The 17,891-nt window shown below is 29.2% G+C and overlaps 4 protein-coding genes across 5 annotated transcripts; 2 read left to right on the top strand and 2 right to left on the bottom strand.

Annotated features, from left to right (window-relative positions):
• Nucleotides 1-97: 97 nt before the first annotated feature.
• On the bottom strand, nucleotides 98-2,305 carry LOC113872662 (ylmG homolog protein 1-2, chloroplastic). Of its 2 annotated transcripts, XM_027510384.1 has the most exons (3): nucleotides 2,179-2,305; nucleotides 2,036-2,091; nucleotides 396-992 (listed from the first exon to the last, which is right to left on the bottom strand). In XM_027510384.1, the coding sequence occupies exons 1-3, from the start codon at nucleotides 2,243-2,245 to the stop codon at nucleotides 453-455; spliced, it is 663 nt and encodes a 220-aa protein (XP_027366185.1). In that variant the 5' UTR covers nucleotides 2,246-2,305; the 3' UTR covers nucleotides 396-452. The 2 variants fall into 2 exon arrangements, with proteins under 2 accessions (XP_027366184.1, XP_027366185.1); XM_027510383.1 differs by having other exon boundaries at nucleotides 98-992; nucleotides 2,036-2,285.
• Nucleotides 2,306-3,747: 1,442 nt separating this feature from the next.
• LOC113871786 (leghemoglobin-like) lies at nucleotides 3,748-5,054 on the bottom strand. Its single transcript, XM_027508893.1, has 4 exons — nucleotides 4,957-5,054; nucleotides 4,722-4,830; nucleotides 4,191-4,307; nucleotides 3,748-3,882 (listed from the first exon to the last, which is right to left on the bottom strand). Exons 1-4 carry the CDS (start codon nucleotides 5,052-5,054, stop codon nucleotides 3,748-3,750), a joined length of 459 nt encoding a protein of 152 aa, XP_027364694.1.
• A 1,604-nt stretch (nucleotides 5,055-6,658) lies between these two features.
• LOC113873472 (uncharacterized oxidoreductase At4g09670-like) lies at nucleotides 6,659-8,335 on the top strand. Its single transcript, XM_027511603.1, has 2 exons — nucleotides 6,659-7,120; nucleotides 7,715-8,335. The coding sequence occupies exons 1-2, from the start codon at nucleotides 6,659-6,661 to the stop codon at nucleotides 8,333-8,335; spliced, it is 1,083 nt and encodes a 360-aa protein (XP_027367404.1).
• Nucleotides 8,336-9,996: 1,661 nt separating this feature from the next.
• Nucleotides 9,997-13,855, top strand: LOC113871785 (geraniol 8-hydroxylase-like). Its single transcript, XM_027508892.1, has 2 exons — nucleotides 9,997-10,887; nucleotides 13,244-13,855. The coding sequence occupies exons 1-2, from the start codon at nucleotides 9,997-9,999 to the stop codon at nucleotides 13,853-13,855; spliced, it is 1,503 nt and encodes a 500-aa protein (XP_027364693.1).
• The last annotated feature ends 4,036 nt before the right edge of the window (nucleotides 13,856-17,891 follow it).

Raw genomic sequence — 17,891 nt, 5'->3', positions numbered from 1 at the left:
CAAGTTAATTTAGACAGCATAGCAATTTTGGTTTCTTCAATTTTCCTATTATGTCTCTCTCTGCTTTGCCTGGTGGATATGATCCATTTCCATATAGCAAAGGAACCTATTATACTTGCCATTCTGAATATGTAACAGGTCTCAGCAAACAATATAGATTTATCGTGTCCTGTAAATGCAGACACTCCCAAACCTGCCCACGTGCAGACTTTATCAATATGATGTCTAGTTTATTATTGAAACATAGGGGACAAGAAGACTCCACTTGACTACGCAAGCCGCTTCGACAATTTGTTACCCCGCATTGAAAGAAATGGAAGGAGAGAACAATCTCTCTCTTCGTCACAAACAAATACATGAGTTTAGGAATTTTGGGGTGTGAAAAATCTTTTTGTATACATCCAACAAGATCGGATAGAAAATATGTCATTCACAAATACCAAATGTGTAAACTAATTGACTTGTTGGGAAAGGAGAACTAGTAATCCTTGTGGACCTACTAATATTTCGTTAAGAAAACTTATCAATCCAAACCAGACCACAGGAGTAACGTCCACACCAGCAAGAGGAGGAATCACTTTGCGGGTAGGAATGAGAAGTGGCTCAGTGGGAGCATAAGCTATTACATATGGAAATTTTCCTACTGGAAGTTTTGGGTACCAAGACATGACTATTCTCAAGATAAAGAGAAAACCAAACACTGAGAGGAAGGGGCCTAGAAACCCAATAGCCAACTTTGCCGTAGCAGGGTCAAGATCAGCAAGAAGCAATCCTGCCGTGAAATCTATGGAAGTGTGCAAAGTTTCTGGTATGCTAAGCTTGAGAGTATTCAAGTCTACATCTGAATCAAGAGATTTCTGCATAGTAGCCGCATCCAATAGGGAGGATATTGTTATGCCTGCAGAAGCTCCAACATCTGTGTAGCATGAGCAGCATTGCATGCCTCCAGAATTGCCATTGACGTTTATTTTATTGGTATACTTAGAACTTTTCTGCAACAATTAAAATCTCAAATTAGAAGAAAATACCTGGTTCAAAGGTTATCAGTTGTTTAAACTTAATGTAGAATGTCTATTTATTTCCAAGTAACTAGGTAAGACCGGCCATAAGGAATTTTTTTAAAAACACAAAGGAATGTAGGCACATCAAATAGAAACAGTATAGAGATAATAACTTAAATGTCTTTAGTAGCAGCATTAATCAACACGTCATTTAAAATAGGCACAAGGCCAGTTTAAGACGAGTTCATCAGTACAGGTCTACAATATGAAGAAATGTAAAAAATACAGCAGGAATAGAAATCCAAATCATTAGCTAAAATTGAGCTCTCCCAATTCTGCAAAGATGCCAAGAAAACACAACCTTATCCTACAAAAATACGAAGGAAAGGAATCGTTGAAATCTTGAGACGCATAAACTCTAGATGGTAGCCGCATAAACCACCGTAAGCAGCAATTAGGAGTGACAATTGGTGGATACTCTTTATATTTTTCAACTATCTGAATCCAAATCGTAAGAAATTACCCGATGTCTAAATCCCCCAATAACTCAAAAGTAAATTTACATTTGTCCCACTTAATCTTAAATATCTAAAACATCCATTCAATAAGCTACTGCAAATGCGAATTTGATTGAAATTCCCGTTTTTTATTGCTGATGATGATCAAACTTAAAAATTCATATCAGAGAAAAAAATCTCACATTAACCCAATCCACATCGTGATTATTAAATAATTATGACCAGGTTTTGGAAATACTCGTATGTTGGAACAGCACCAAACAAAGGCCGAATGTATGTTTTAAACTTTCAATCTTGTCCTATGAACCGTAAAAATCAAATTCCTCACTTTGCTTGGGCATTTTATCAAATAGAGCATGCACTTTCAAAGTGACAAGAAGATAACATAGCACAATTTCTATGCTTCTTTCCAAACTCTAAGATATCCAAGTCAAATTTTATCTTTTTGTTATTGGATATGCGAAACTCAGCTAATGGAAGCATGGCCACGAGAAATTTCCAGATAGTAATGCTTACCCAGTTGCCAAACCCAAAACTGTCAGGCTTGAATATTGAAGGTTGGCATTGCCATCCTATAAAATTGAAAAATTGAAACAAAAAACATGTGAAGCAGGCTTTGATGGAAGAATGCAAAGCATAAGCATAAACCCAAAACTTACTTCTGATTCCCGCATGAACATGAAAAGAGTTAAGATTCAGAAGATAAGATTGCGTTGCCATTGTCATATGTCAACCGTATGATGTGGGAACCTTAGTTTATCCATGTGCCTCGTAAGTACATACTATGCGTTATTTATTTATCTGCTAATTTACAATCCAGAGTTTCTTTTAAGCCACGTGTCCTCCTCTAATTTACAAAAATAGTTTTTTAATGATTAATTTGAGAGCAATTTGGTGAAATTTTTTTAGAAGATTATAGTGATAAAAAATTGAATAAAAATTTAAGAGTTTTCTTTAATTACTATACAAGAACGAATCTTTTGTCTTCCTAAAAAGTATGACATTTTTTTAAAAATATTCATAAAAAATACAGATGAATCGAAAAAACAATGTAGCTGAATTTTGATTAGAAGTAAAGTCAATAATGTCCAATTAAAATTTAAACACCTGAGCTTCTGCTGTTAGCAGTGTTTATATAATAAAATTTCGTTATCTATTTGTGATTTTTATTGTTATTGATGAATGAATTTTAAAAATCACAAACATTTAGTTTGTGTTTGGCATTACTGTTGTTTTAAAATATTTATACTTTGTCAGTTAATAATCTAAAATAAATTTTTAGTGAAAATATCAATTCAGAAAAATATTAATTAAAAAAAAATCAGTTTACATCATTTTTATATAATGTGTTTTCAAAAGAATCTCTTGGAGGACAGTAATGGGAGTCAGCCAAATAAGCTTTCATGCTTCTGATGCATCCAACAATTGAGATATTCCTTTGGTTACACATTAACAAGGTTCGTATTTACACTTGTTTATACATCTAACTTCAAATATTTAATTTACTATAAAAATTTGTTTATATTAATATTAATCAAAATATACAATCCTAAGGAGAATATTATCTTTAGGTAAACAAGGAATTGTGAATACCCATTCAAATTTGCAAATAAAATAATTTAAAGGAGGATAATATTTGACTTATTAAAAAGCTAGTAGTTACATGCATATATAATTGTTATTTTATTGAAAATGATATTTGACTCTTAAAAGGAATGAGATGCCATTAAATATTTTATTTTCAAAGTATTTAAAATATTTTAGGATACTGTGTACAGTATTTTACTCTCTTTTTTCTTTTTTTTCGTGAACAAAGAACATCTTTTGATTGATAGTTAAATTTTTTAGATGGAAGATCATTGAGGTGAGTTCAATATTTTTTTTTTTCATGTTTTTGTGTGGGAATTTAATCTTAGTTAATAAGATCAAGACTGTCTACCAATTGCGTCAGTTGTTGTTGTTATTATTATTATTATTATTAGTATCATTAATATTTTTTGCTAGAAGCATTCCTATTCCATTTAAATAAGCTTATTAATTAAAATCTTTAAAAACATGTAAATTATTTTGAATTTATTTGTATATATAAACTATCATTTGAGAGTAACATTCATGTAAGTCTATGCTAATAATAGGAACATTAATTTATTTTAGACAACATTTATAATAGGAACTTGTTTAACAATTTCGTGAAATAACATTATTTATTAAATTTTATGGCAATGTGTCTAAGTCGATGCCATTGCCTTCTTAATAGCAACTGCAAGTTCATCATATGCAACTTCCCAAGCATTGCTCAATTCGTCACTCCATTTATCTCCGACTGCTTCCTTTAATGTTTTAAGAAGTGCTTCTTTAACCACCTACAAATAATTAATGTTAGTTTAGCGTTGATATTTTTATTTAAAATTAAATTTTCAATTTTTTTTTAAATATTATTGGTATTTTCATTATCAGAATTATTAGTATATACATTAATTTTTAAGTTGACTTTAATAAATGGGAATCGATAAATAAAAACATGGCAAGTCTATTGGGTCTTTCTTACTTTGTTTTTTTTTTTTTACACTTTAGGAATCTTATTTTATTTATTTATTTATTGTTATTATTTTATAAAATTAATAAATGCAATGGCATTTATTGTAATATTCTAGGAGTCTTAGCTATTTACCAGGAAATGAGGATCGGTGACTCCTTTTTGGACATGGATTGAAGCCAAATGCTTTAATGTGGCATTAGCCACCACTACTTCTCCCTTTGCTCGAAGTTGAACGGCCGAGTCATGCGTCTTCAATTCCAAAATATCATATGATATGATAAGCATGACAAATAATATAATCAAGAATGTTAATTAATTTGATTTTATAATATACTCAGTGAGATTATAATATGATATATGAGAAATCATTTTTTACATTAGGATAAGTTTAAAAACTTTTATATTTATCTGAATTTTTTATTTAATTTATATTTAATGATTGATAAAGTAATAAATTATAACTTATTAAATATAAATTAAACGAAAGTGTAAATTTTTTTAAATTTACACTAATATAAAATTTTTTTATATAACACGATATACTATACAGATTAGTTAATTGATAAGAGAGTTAAATAGTACAAAATACTTTTTTTTTTGCTCATACAAAATACTCTTTTAATCTCATGCAATAGCTATAATTTTATGTTGGAATGCACTTACCATTTCAAAGAACTTTTCAGCATGAGCCTGGTGCTTAGGATTATTCTGGTCCACTCCATTACTTAAAAATGAGAACATGTTCTTTGCTGCTGGAGCTTTCTCCACTATTCTAATTTTTTTATCAAATCAAAAACCAAAGACACTCACTCACATGTATATATGCACATTATCTCTTTCCTAAACACAACAAACAACAAAAGGGAAAACATAAGAGTAAGAGACATGGTGAGCTTACAAGGTGAAGAACACAAAGCTGTAGTGAGGAATGTTTTGCTTTAACGCTTCCCATGAGCTGTTCACTAAAGTCTCTTGCTTCTCAGTGAAAGAAACCATATTCCTTTTTTCAATCTTTCTTATTTTTATTGTTCAATGTAACAATTTTGCATCCAATACTTGTTTATATAGGAGTTCTTCTAATTTTTATTGGAATTATAATCTATTGGCTGGTGGTGGGTGGAAACGGGCATGATTTAAGAGACAATAACCTTTACAAAAACGTAATCAGATGTTTTTAATCGAATAAAGTTTATAAATGCTTGAAAATTTTAAAATGTTTAATGTAAATAATTTTTTTCAGTTTTTCATTAACTAAATAATTATTAATATAAAGAAAAATGTCAATAACAGTACTTTTTTTGGCCATTTTCAAAAACCCTTTTTAGTATTAAGTAAATTTTATACTAATTCGATCTAATAATACAGTAAATTGATTCAGATAATTAGTTTCCAATATAGAATTTCATCATGTTGGCTTCTCAATCTTCTAATGGTTAGCATTAGGAGCTGTTTGCGGCCTGGTGTGATGCCATGGTATATAAAAATCGAGTTGTAAATGAATCCAGCTATTTTAATAATCTTCGTTTATATTTTTTAGGATAAAATTTAGATTTTTTTTGTATCTTTAATTAGTCAGTAAGTTATTTTAATCAAATACTAACATATATATATATATATATATATATATACATATATATGCTCTCTTTATATATATATATATATATATATATATATATATATATATATATAAAGAGAGCATACACATGTATATATATCATCATTTGATTAAAAAGCTTAGTCATAAAAATATAAAAATGTTTATCTGAATTTTTTATTTCTTTAACAAATGCATTTAAACTTATTAATAAATCTTTAAAACAACAATATTTAACTATTTACATAAAATATTTATAGAATAAATTTAAACGAAAATCTCTAGGGGTTAGTAAAGGTTGTTTATGGAAGGAGTCAAAATATACCAAATAAAATTGCGTTGGCTTCTCAGAATTTTTTTACTGTGAAATAATGCATCTATCTATTAGTTTTCAATAACATAGTTCTTGCAATTATTGTATTAGCATTATTTATTGTGACTCTTTTTCAGCTGTTCATTTGATTTTCATCTCAGTTACAATTTATTCACTGTAAAAGGTGAAATTACAAAAAGTGAAAAAGATTGAGCAAAGTTATTGATTTCTCCAAAAAAAAAATGCTATTATAAACTTACTGGGGTATCAATAAAATTATTTCCTGATTACTTCTCTTTTTATAAACTTTTATAAGTCCAATCAATGCTTTACTACAATCAATATATTATATAAAATATTATTTTTATAATAAAACATGTGATATTAATTTCTCTATTTTTGATAAAATAATTAATTTATTAAAATTAATAAAAAATAATTACATATTATAAATTTATATTGCATTTTAAATTTTTTTTTAATTAACATCTTAAAATACATGTTAAGAAAAGGTAATAATTAATTGTTTTGGTCCAAAATATTATTTTTAATAAAAAGATGTGGAAGGGGTAAATTTTAACGAATTAAATAAGAAATTGGGTTTAAAACAGTCATCCACCTGTAGCTTATCAGTACTCTCACTGTCTTGCTTACATCATTGACCACACTGCACTTATTACTGGTTGACCCAAAATGGCCCAAACACTCATCCAAATCGGTGTAGTTGGCTGCGCCGACATAGCCAATAAGGTCTCACGCGCCATCACCCTCGCCCCGAACGCCGCCATCTGCGCCGTCGCCAGCCGCTCCCTCGACAAGGCTTCAGCATTCGCCGCCGCCAACGCCGTCCCTCTCACCGCCAAACTCTATGGCTCCTATGAGGCACTTCTTCAGGACCCCGACGTCGACGCTGTCTACATGCCACTCCCCACCAGTCTCCACCTCCCGTGGGCAGTGCTCGCGGCGCAGCATAAGAAGCACTTGCTTCTCGAGAAGCCCGTGGCCCTCGATGTCGCCCAGTTTGACCGCATTCTTGAGGCCTGTGAATCCAATGGAGTGCAGTTCATGGATAACACCATGTGGGTCCATAACCCCCGCACCCATGCCATGGCTCAGTTCCTCAACGATGCGCACCGTTTTGGTGACCTCAAATCGGTATGTCATCCATTCATTCCGCTTTTTATTTACTGTATTGACCAATGCAAGGGAATTTTTTTTTTTTAAAAAAAAGAAATTATGATTCGAAAATGTTTATTTTTTGGACACCCCATTTTTGTATGAGAGTCAAAGTTGGAATCTTTCTTTTTTTGGTGTGCGGTAACTATTTGCTAACAATGGAGCTCTGACGGTTCAAATAAAAAAATGGGTTAGCAACTGAATAATGCAATCCTTAGTAGTATTGTGACATTAAGGCCTTGTTTGTTGGGGAATGTCGTGAAAAGCTTCGAATTTAAATTTGGAAAGCAGAGGGTTAAAGTAATTTCAAGAGAAGTAACCAATGTCTTATTAATATTTCATCCTTCTGCCAAATATAGCTCTTGTGCCATTTATCTGCTGTATGGTTTTGTTGACTAATATAAACTGGGCTTTAACTGGGGTTTTTCGCTTCAGTTGCAATTATTTAGTTGCTTTTGTATATTTGGTTGTCACTGTTGAATGAATAACTCAAAAGGGCATTCCTAGAATATTGAGTTATGTTATAAAACATTGATTATGCATTTGATAAGTGGCATCTTCTGGGCTGTGTAGGTTCGCACCTGTTTTACATTTGCTGCTGATTCTGATTATCTGGAGAACAACATTCGTGTGAAGGCTGATCTTGATGGTCTTGGTTCTCTGGGTGATCAAGGGTGGTATTGTATTAGGGCAATCCTGTTGGCAGCTAACTATGAATTGCCAAAAATAGTAGTAGCATCTCGTGAAGCTGTGCTTAATAAAGATGGGGTCATATTGGATTGTGGGGCTTCTCTATATTGGGAAGATGGGAAAGTAGCAACCTTCCATTGCTCCTTCTTGGCGAACTTGACAATGGATATAACAGCCATTGGGACAAGAGGAACTCTACATGTGCATGACTTTGTTATACCTTATCATGAGAAGGAGGCATCGTTTATGGCTGGTACAGAAACAAGCTTTGATGATCTTGTCACTGGGTGGGCTAAACAACCAAGCAAGCACACAGTGAACACTGATCTCCCTCAGGAGGTTCTTTTGGTTAGAGAATTTGCTAACTTGGTGGCACAAATCAAATTCAAAAACTCAAAGCCTGATAAGAAGTGGCCCACAATTAGTAGGAAAACTCAACTAGTTTTGGATGCTGTGAAGACTTCAATTCAGAGGGGTTTTGAGCCTGTTCGGATTCAGGAGTAAATTAAACAGGTTGTACACTACTACTCAGGTGAGACCATTTTTCTTAATAAAGATTCGTTCTACGTTTGTTTGTATTTGTGAGCAATTCATTTCTCCCACGTGGTGGAAATCCTGTAGACTGTACAATGCTACCATTCTAATTGGTTAATATTCATGTTTTTTTATTTATTTATAAAATTATAAAGAAAATAGAGCACAGTGAAGAATATAATAAAAACAAAAATAAATGACATTTGTAGCTAAAGATTCAAGTGAATTTTTAATTAAATCAATAAGTGAAGTTTCATACTTGCAATCCTAGAAACCAGAGTAAGAACATACAGTTGCAACATCCCAGGTCAGGGTATATTTAACGTGCGTTTGGAAATATGTTCAAAAACTTATAGTTATAAATTCAATATCGAAACTATAATTAATAAGGTTGAAGGAAACATAGTTATTTAATTGTAAATTTAAACGCATTTTTAGTGTGAAAGATAACCGACAAACTTTAACATGCTAAGAGAAGTGCGTACATCCTAAAAAGGAAAGAGATAGAAAAGAAAAAAAGAGAGAAAATAATATATTTATATATATATATTTGTGATTGTTTACAGCCATAAGAATAGTATTTTTTTGAATACGCAGGCCAAGTTTTTACATTATTATCGCACATTTTCTTTGGATGAGTAAATGAGTTTTGTTTTTATTTCGGTAAATTCTTTCTCTCTCTATCTCTACTATAAAAGGTAAATTTATTTTATAAATATAGATTACTTTTATATGTATCTTACTTCGTTATAAAATAATATATATTTTTTACCCTCGATTCTTTTCTTTTTTTTATTGACAGGGTACTTTGCAAAAAGTATAAAAGTAAAGTAGAAGAAAAATCAAAGAATGATGTGAAAGAACTATATTTTTTTAAGTGGGTGTAAACAGCGTAAAAAGTTAAAGTTGGTTTTTTTTGTTAAGTAGTTTTATAAATTTTTTAAAATACAATTTTTAAAAATTAAAAACTAAAATAGAAACAGAGTCACCCTTAATATATGAAATTACTGTTGCTGTTATTTTTTCAGAAAACTATTGCATGTTTGCCACAGCAATACAGTTACAACTGTGCATTGCGCACGCGTGTCTCAGTATTCTCATTACAAAATTATGCAACATAGTTTAGAAACATAATAGCATTTACTAAAGTTAAGTGAGAAAACACACTACATGATTTCTGCTGTCTGTCACCTGGGTGAGGTTATCATCTTCATGTTTTGTCAAGATGCTAATCAAAATTAGGAATACATCATTTTCAGCTAGATTTGGAAACTGATTCTTAATCCATAAAATAAAACAAAAGAAAGACATTCAAATTATATAGTTTATTGATTATAGATTTATAAAAGAATTTTGAAAAAAGTAAATTAGAATTGTAATTTATTACAAAAAATGTCAACAGTAAAAAATTGATACGAATCTCACACTCAATCCTCTAATTTGTCATTATTATTTAATAAAGTTTGTTTATCTAACAATGGAAAAATAACATATTACAAACTTTCCTCTTGACGAAAGAATCAAGGTCACAACCATCCACGTGTATGCAGGAGTGGCCATGATGCTGAATGATAAGATATTCCACCACAAAGTAGATATAAGAGATAATTGATGATTATGAATTGATGATAATGGAGCTTCAAACCCAGACCTTGCTTTTACTAGTCACACTAACCATTCTCATCACCCGCTTCTTTCTGAACCGCCACGGTAAAAGAAACCAACCACCCGGTCCAACCGGGCTCCCCATAATCGGAAACCTCCACCAGCTGGGCCCAAAACCCCACTGCTCCCTCTCCTCACTGGCCCAAACATACGGCCCAATCATGTCCCTCCGCTTCGGCTCTGTCACCGTGGCCGTCGCTTCATCCCCCGCCACGGCCCAAGAAATCCTCCAAAAGAACGACCAAGCCTTCGCCAACCGCCCCATTCCCGAATCCGTAGCGGCCCAGCCTAACGTCGGTGACACCCTTGCGTGGGCCCCCGCGGACCCACGGTGGCGCAACCGGCGTCGCATCTGCACCACCCAGATTTTCACCAATCAACGCCTGGACCTCCTCCAACACTTGCGGGAGCGCAAAGTGCAGGAACTGATTGAACACCTTGAGAAGCAAGCTTCGAAACGAAACGTAGTTAACATTGGAGAGCTTGCGTTCGCGACGATGCTGAACCTTGTGTCGAACACGGTGTTTTCGGAGGACATGGTGGATCCTGAGTTCGAGAGTGCGGGGGAGTTGAAGGAACTGGTGTGGAGGATCATGGAGGATGCTGGGAAGGTTAACCTTTCGGACTATTTTCCGGTGCTGAAGAGGTTTGATTTGCAGGGCGTGAGGAGACACGTGGCTGTTTCTTACGTGAGGTTGCATGAAATTTTTGATGACATGATTCAGAAACGTGTGAGGGATAGAGAGAGTTCGCGTGGCGGTGGCGCCAACGGTGATTTCTTGGACGTGTTGCTCGATCATTGTCAACAAGGGGACGCTCCTGATTTCACCGTTCAAAGCATTAAGCCATTGATTCTGGTAACTCATAATTTTACCTTATTATCATTACACTACATCTTAACTTTTTATTAGATAATTTATTTTACAATTAACTATTAAAAAATTTAATTACATAAACTATATTTACAAAATTTGAAATTAATTTAAAATGATTTAATATATTATTTATGCATACCACATTTATACGTTTGAAATATGTAAAAATAAAAAATATTATTTAATTTCGACAAAATTTTATATAAATAATATACGTTATATATTATTTAAATTTAAACATTAAAATTGTAAGTTTACAGTGAAAAAAAAGTTACTTATGATAAATATAGCTAGCTAGGATATTTAATTATATCCTTTCTTTGATTTTTCCATCTCAAATGTATACGTAATTACTACTATTTATTTAAGAAATAGCCCTCAATTATTGTTATATATATATATATATATATATATATATATATATATATATCTAGGTTACTATATCATTTTAAAAGATAATAATTTTATCAACACTTTGAAGATGTTTTAAATTGCTATTTTCTCCGCAATTAATTAGGTCCTTCCCTATCATTATATAATCACAAAGAAAGTCAATTTCTGTGAAAACGCTTTAAAAGAGTGTAATGTTATTAATAACGGCTTGAATGTCCAAATAAAAGTTATTAAATTAATTTTTATAGTTTTAATAAAAAAATTATATTTTAATATAAAAATATATGTTTCAGACTAATTTATACGTATATATCAATTATATTTAATAGTTTATAATCAATTAAACTATAATTAAATTTATTTATTTTTAACTAAATGTATACTAAACCTGCTATTTCAGGCATTAACATCATTAAAACATTTAGTTGTGCAAAAACTAAAGAACAGCAGCTAAATGTTTTTGACATACTTTTTATTTTATTTAAATAATATATGCATTAACTAATAGAATACTTGTATAAAAACAATCCATTAAACATTTATAATTAAAATTCACAGTAGTTCAGTTACCATAAGCATGATTTCGTCCTGCATATTTTTCTAGTTTATTTAGGAGTAGTTTACCTAATAAATATTTTATATGAGTAGTTTATCTAATATTGAAGGGTTAGGAAAATAGGCGTGAGCCAAAAAGGAGTAGTAACGAATGGTACAATAATTATTTAAAACAATATTCATTTCACATCTCATTTTTTTTAGTAGTTTTTATACTCTTAAAACATAACGAAAAAATAATAATTCTTGACTGATGTGAAAGAGAGTAAAATAAGAAACGAAACTTTTTTCAATGAGTGTAAGTGAAGGAATAAAAAAAATATTTGAAATAAGAAAATAAATTTTTTTATATCATATTTTAAATTGATAAAGCAAATTAATATGCAAAATTTTTAGCTAAATTAGATCTAGATTTTCTAATTTTTTATTCTCAGTTTAAGGTTCCTCCTCTCCCTTTTTTGTCTTTCTTGAATTTAGATTTTAGATTTCAGTTTTCAGGATTGTCCTGGACATTGTGGCTAGGTTCTATTCTGTTTTAGGCTTTTGAGCCATTTTTATTAAAAGATAAAATAAAAATTTTATTGTTTATAATTTTTATAAAAAATAAGTATACATGAATGCGTTATTTAAAATATGACGTTATATATATATATAGAGCAGGATTTTTTTACACCAATCTAAGTTTAAAATTTTTTATACCCAGTGTAAACTTTTTATTTAATTTAAATCTAATTAAAGTAAGAGTTTCGTTTTTCTCTTCATTGTTCAGTGTACTAAGTGGTGTAGAATTGGGTAATGACAAACGAATATACTCCTTTTTCAGTGAATACTTTTCAAAATTATTTTATATTTAGATATAATATTTGAGAAGTGGAAGATTTAAGTTTGTTTGAATAATAAATTTTATTTTAAGATTATATTTCAATTTACACTCGGTTGAAATTTTCCTAGTAAAATTTTCAAGATAGTGGTTAAGGTTGGACACGGAATGTTACGACCAATGAAACGAGAAACAGGAAGTTCAGAAGATTCCCTTAGTGGATATGCTTAAGTGACCCGTAAGCCCGACATGCATGTAGATTTCATATGACATAAGTATTATATATATCTAACCTAGGAAGTGGTTTGGGCTTAATATCAATTTGCACGACCATGCCATGGACCATAGCTGACTTTGATACACTTCAGTTAGTGAACAATGGCTATAATTAATTTAAATTTGAATTTGAATTGGATTGATGGGAATTTAATAAATTTTTAAACGATCGAAGACGAATATTGAAATAAATTCTGACGTAGTGTAGCAAGTAAGCTCACTGCATGCAAGATCTTGTTTTAATTTTTCTACAGCCACAAAACAACCAAGTGTGATGATGATGGTTCCAAACAGGATTTGTTTATAGCGGGAAGTGACACTTCAGGATCAACAACAGAATGGGCAATGGCAGAGCTTCTACGCAACCCAGAAGTAATGCAAAAAGCAAGAAATGAACTGAATCAAGTAATTGGCAGTGGCACCTCCAATGAAGTAAAAGAATCGGATATCCCTAGACTTGCATATATTCAAGCAATAGTGAAAGAAACTCTTCGGCTTCATCCACCTGTACCCCTTCTCTTGCCCTATGTGGCAGGATATGATGTTGAAGTAAGTGGGTACACTATTCACAAAGGACACCAAGTTCTAATAAATGCATGGTCTATTGGTAGAAACCCCGAGTTTTGGGATGACCCATTGTTGTTTAAGCCTGAAAGGTTTCTCAGGTCCAATGTAGATTTCAAAGGCAGGGATTTCGAGTATTTGCCTTTTGGTGGTGGTAGGAGAATTTGCCCTGGTTTGCCACTTGCTAATAGAATGATTACTTTAATGTTGGCTGCGTTTGTTCACTCTTTTGAGTGGGAGCTTCCTCAGGGTGTTACTCCTCAAACGCTTGACATGAGTGAACAGTATGGCATAACGTTGAAGAAGCTTGCTCCTCTTTGTGCTATTCCAATATCAGTGTAATCAAAATCCCATGCAAATATATATGAAGTTCGTGGAATTTAAACCTTGTTTATTGGGCCAAAGTTAACGAGTGCATGCTATTTCATGTTCTAAAGCTTAATGTATATGTTGCATAAGAATATACTTTCGTTTTATGAATACTTTTGTTGTATTAAAGTTTAGATTAAGCTAATTATTTTAATAGCTTTTTCTTTACAATATCAGCTTCATATTTTTTCTACTTTTTGAATTTGAGCTTTTGCTAGTAACATATTATTTGCTATCGTATTTTTTATTTGTTTGAATCTTAGCACTTTTTTTATACATAAAAAGTCATAAATTTATGAATAAAATATGAAAAATGTTAATCAAGAGTATTGGTTAAAGAATTAAAAATTAAAAATAGACTTATTCTTATACTTTTTAAATATATTTTAATATAAATTTCAATAAAATTATTATTTATTAATTCTTTAACTAATATTCTTAAAGAACTAGTTATAAAGATTCATAAAATATGAGTACACTAGAGTCAACAGGTATATCATTTGCAACAACTTTGCTTAATGCTACCTATTAAATTTATACACACCAACTAGAAACATACAAAGAACTCTTAATCTTATATGAAAAATCATAATCAGGATCTAATCTTTATCATCCTAAAGATAACTCCATTGCATGTCAACCAGAGGGACCACATGCTTCCAGCAAACAAAAAAAGTATAGCTTTTTCATTACTAAATAGACCACTTTGTTGTAGATAATGAGAAGGAATGGTTTCTGGTAGAACAAAAGAGAAGCCAAGCCAATTAGACTTTGGTCCAAAGCATGCAATCCTTCAAGTTAAGAACTAGTAGCCTACTCTTTTAATGTCAATAAACAAACATACAATGTTTATCCGATTGGGCTATATAAGTACTTTTCACACAAGCTCGCTTTGAGTAATGAATCGAATCCGAATATCGATATATTTCCATGTTAACGCTCTAATATCAAGAAGCAATTACTTATAGATCACATTAAACTTCTCCAATTTCCAAAATAGAAGTACAATTTTCATATTGCATTGACACTAGGTATAAGTGCTCGTCATTTAAATTTAAATAAAATGCTTTTATATATTTTTTAAATTGTTAAATATAATTAAAATATATGTATACATTAATCTAAATTACAGAAATTTGATTAAACAATATATTTTGTATTAAAATTATAAAAATCAAATGTTCAATGGTAAAACAATAATAATTTTAAATATTCTTCCAACATCTTACAAATCTTTCTACTTGCTAAATAAAATAAATGTTATATTTTTAAGACATTAAATATATTTGATTTTTATTTAAAATTTATTTAAATAAGTATTAAAATGATTAAAATAAATAAATAGTATCGTTATTCCTAAAAAAAATATCTAAATTAAAAATTTAGCTCCTCTAAATTAAAAAAATAAATAAAATAAAAAATAAAACTTTATTTTCCTTTATTTTAAATTTAAATATTTTATGAATATAATTAACTTCGAGTAATATCTAAATATCTTTATTTTCTTACTTTACATTTTTTTTAATGGAATTAAATCTTTGTTTTCATGGGGAAATGAGCCGGTTATGTGTTAAAATAACATTCTCCTTGAAATGCAAGCGATGAACCTTACTTTTAGCGCTAACCTGTAAGCAAATCAACTCTTAATAAACACGTAAATCAAGAACATATATACAGCTCGAAAGAAAATAAGATTAGTTTGATTCTTGACACTTAATACGATATTTAAGGGAGATAAGCATATGTAAAATTAAAATTTAAGAAAGCATTGTTAATGTAAATTTTAAGAACAGTAACGTGTCTGATTGTCAGCCAAGCGTTGGATTTGGTTCACTAATTGCGATGGGGTCGTTTTCAATTAGCATTTTTCCATGCATGAAGATGCTCAACACTTTTTATACGGGTAAATATTAATCAATATCTTAAAAATTAATTAGTAAATTAGAAAATTTATTATTAACAATTGTAATAATATACTCCTTTCTAATTAAGAATAATAGTTAATTTTATTTAATTTTCTTAATTTCATTTAAAAATAACTTTATTATCTAAATTTCCTTTTTATTGGGACCTTTTTTCAAATGAAAATACTAGTTTCACAAAAATAAAATGAGTTATTAAAAATGAAATTTAAATTAAATAAATGGTATTTTAAAAATAATTTTATTACATAAAATAAAATCAATTAAAATTTGCTTATATTTTAAATATTTACTTGAGTTCAAATTTGTTTATATTTGAGTCTGGAGAGAATATATACTTTTAAAAAAAATTATTATACTTAGCATATTTTTTATTAAAATCTAAAATATTACTAACACTTAATCTTTAAGATTAATTTTAATTATTTATAAAATCATAAATTTATTTTTAAAAATATTTTCACACTAAGCTGAAAAAGAAGGTCTCAGCCAGAATGGGCATTGCGTTAAAATTAATAATAAAACATGCATTTATAATTTTAAAGAGTGATTTTACTTATGTTTATAAATTTAAACATTTTAAAAATACTTGTAATTTTAAAATTTTAAATGACATACTATTTTATCTTAAAATATTACAAAACTAACTATAGTAATCCTACTCAACTTGAACGTAATTATCTTAAGTGAAGAATAATTGTGATATAAATAAAAAAAAAATATTGTAATAATATATATAATTTTTGTACCATAACATGTTATGATCCACTTTTATATATATTTGGTAATGAATAATAGTACTCTATTTAGAAAGTAAGACATTAAATAAAATTATTTTATTTCATAGTTAGTTACTTATATTTTTTAGAATTAAGATTAAAGAAGGATGATTTGTGAATTACTTTTTCTTGCTATAACTAGTTTAATTATTTTTTATTTTAAATTTTGGAAAATAGACTTTGTTAAATTTTTTATTAATTTAAATAAACTTCTAAAATTTTCATAAATACTTATATTTATATTAATAAATATTTCCTTATTACGTTGTATTTTATGATTATAAAATTAATTATATTAAAATGATTTTTTTATAAATTTTAATATTAATGATAATTTTATTCATTAATATATTTACATATATATATATATATATATATATATATATTAAAATAAAATACTTTGCATATCCTACTAAAGCTAGTAGTGGATAAAAGAACATTTAAATTATTATATTCATCAACTAATATACTTATGTACTATAAAAAATAATAATATTATAGTTACTAGACATATTTCTGTAAATCTAATTATTGTATAACAAAATTTGATATATTAATGTGTGTTTATTTCTTATATTTTAATAATATATATCAACTTTTTTATTAATATTTAAAAGTTTGTTGGTAATTACATATTTATTTGTAAAAAAGAGAAATTTAATATATTCCTGGTATAACGTTGATATAAATTTGTAATGTTTGTAAAAGTTGTGAGTGTATTTTTACTAATGATTTTTCTTTGATAATCTATCAATAAATATTGTAGTACATTTTCATTAAAATTTGTAATAATGTCTTAATTAAAAAAATTGAAATGTCTCATCTTACTAACCTTTTCTCTTAAACACAGAGAGCTACTAACATTCATAGGATAACAAAAAGCTCCTAACATGTGATCAATTCAGGTGGTGCGTACCTTTTTTTATTTTTTTATTTTATGGATTTAGATTTGAACATTATGAATGGTTTTTATTTATTTTTTGGTTAAAAGAGTTAACTTTAATATATTGTAAATATATTATCAGTTCAAATATGTCAATCTGACTTTTTATATATGTGGTTTAAAAAAAATCAAAGAGCACATTATTTAAGAATTCTAGTTACTTTAACATGATTAGTGTGAGCTTTAGAATAAATAAATAATTAAAATTATGATATAATATATAATATTATGATATTTAAAACTTATTTTATATTATTTCTGATTTTCTGAAGAATACCATTTAATTTACATGAAGGGGATCTGCAATTTAAAACATTTTACTTAGTCCTTATTTTCTTATAACTTTATTTATCGTTTGATTTACC

This window comes from Abrus precatorius, unplaced genomic scaffold, assembly GCF_003935025.1.
Source record: "Abrus precatorius isolate BTA unplaced genomic scaffold, Abrus_2018 Scaffold7, whole genome shotgun sequence".
In the NCBI taxonomy this organism is placed as follows: domain Eukaryota; kingdom Viridiplantae; phylum Streptophyta; class Magnoliopsida; order Fabales; family Fabaceae; genus Abrus; species Abrus precatorius.
The sequence above is the reverse complement of the archived record's forward strand: the minus strand, read 5'-3'. Positions and strand labels throughout refer to the sequence as shown.

Excerpts from the sequence above, each read along its gene's own strand:
- LOC113871785 (XM_027508892.1), top strand. The coding sequence starts at position 9,997 with ATGGAGCTTCAAACCCAGACCTTGCTTTTACTAGTCACACTAACCATT. Across the intron at positions 10,888-13,243 it reads GCATTAAGCCATTGATTCTG|GATTTGTTTATAGCGGGAAG; the intron begins GTAACTCATAAT and ends GGTTCCAAACAG.
- LOC113871786 (XM_027508893.1), bottom strand. The coding sequence starts at position 5,054 with ATGGTTTCTTTCACTGAGAAGCAAGAGACTTTAGTGAACAGCTCATGG. Across the intron at positions 4,308-4,721 it reads CTGAAAAGTTCTTTGAAATG|ACGCATGACTCGGCCGTTCA; the intron begins GTAAGTGCATTC and ends TTGGAATTGAAG. Across the intron at positions 3,883-4,190 it reads TCACCGATCCTCATTTCCTG|GTGGTTAAAGAAGCACTTCT; the intron begins GTAAATAGCTAA and ends AATTATTTGTAG.
- LOC113872662 (XM_027510383.1), bottom strand. The coding sequence starts at position 2,245 with ATGACAATGGCAACGCAATCTTATCTTCTGAATCTTAACTCTTTTCAT. Across the intron at positions 993-2,035 it reads GTTTTGGGTTTGGCAACTGG|AAAAGTTCTAAGTATACCAA; the intron begins GTAAGCATTACT and ends TAATTGTTGCAG.
- LOC113873472 (XM_027511603.1), top strand. The coding sequence starts at position 6,659 with ATGGCCCAAACACTCATCCAAATCGGTGTAGTTGGCTGCGCCGACATA. Across the intron at positions 7,121-7,714 it reads GTTTTGGTGACCTCAAATCG|GTTCGCACCTGTTTTACATT; the intron begins GTATGTCATCCA and ends TGGGCTGTGTAG.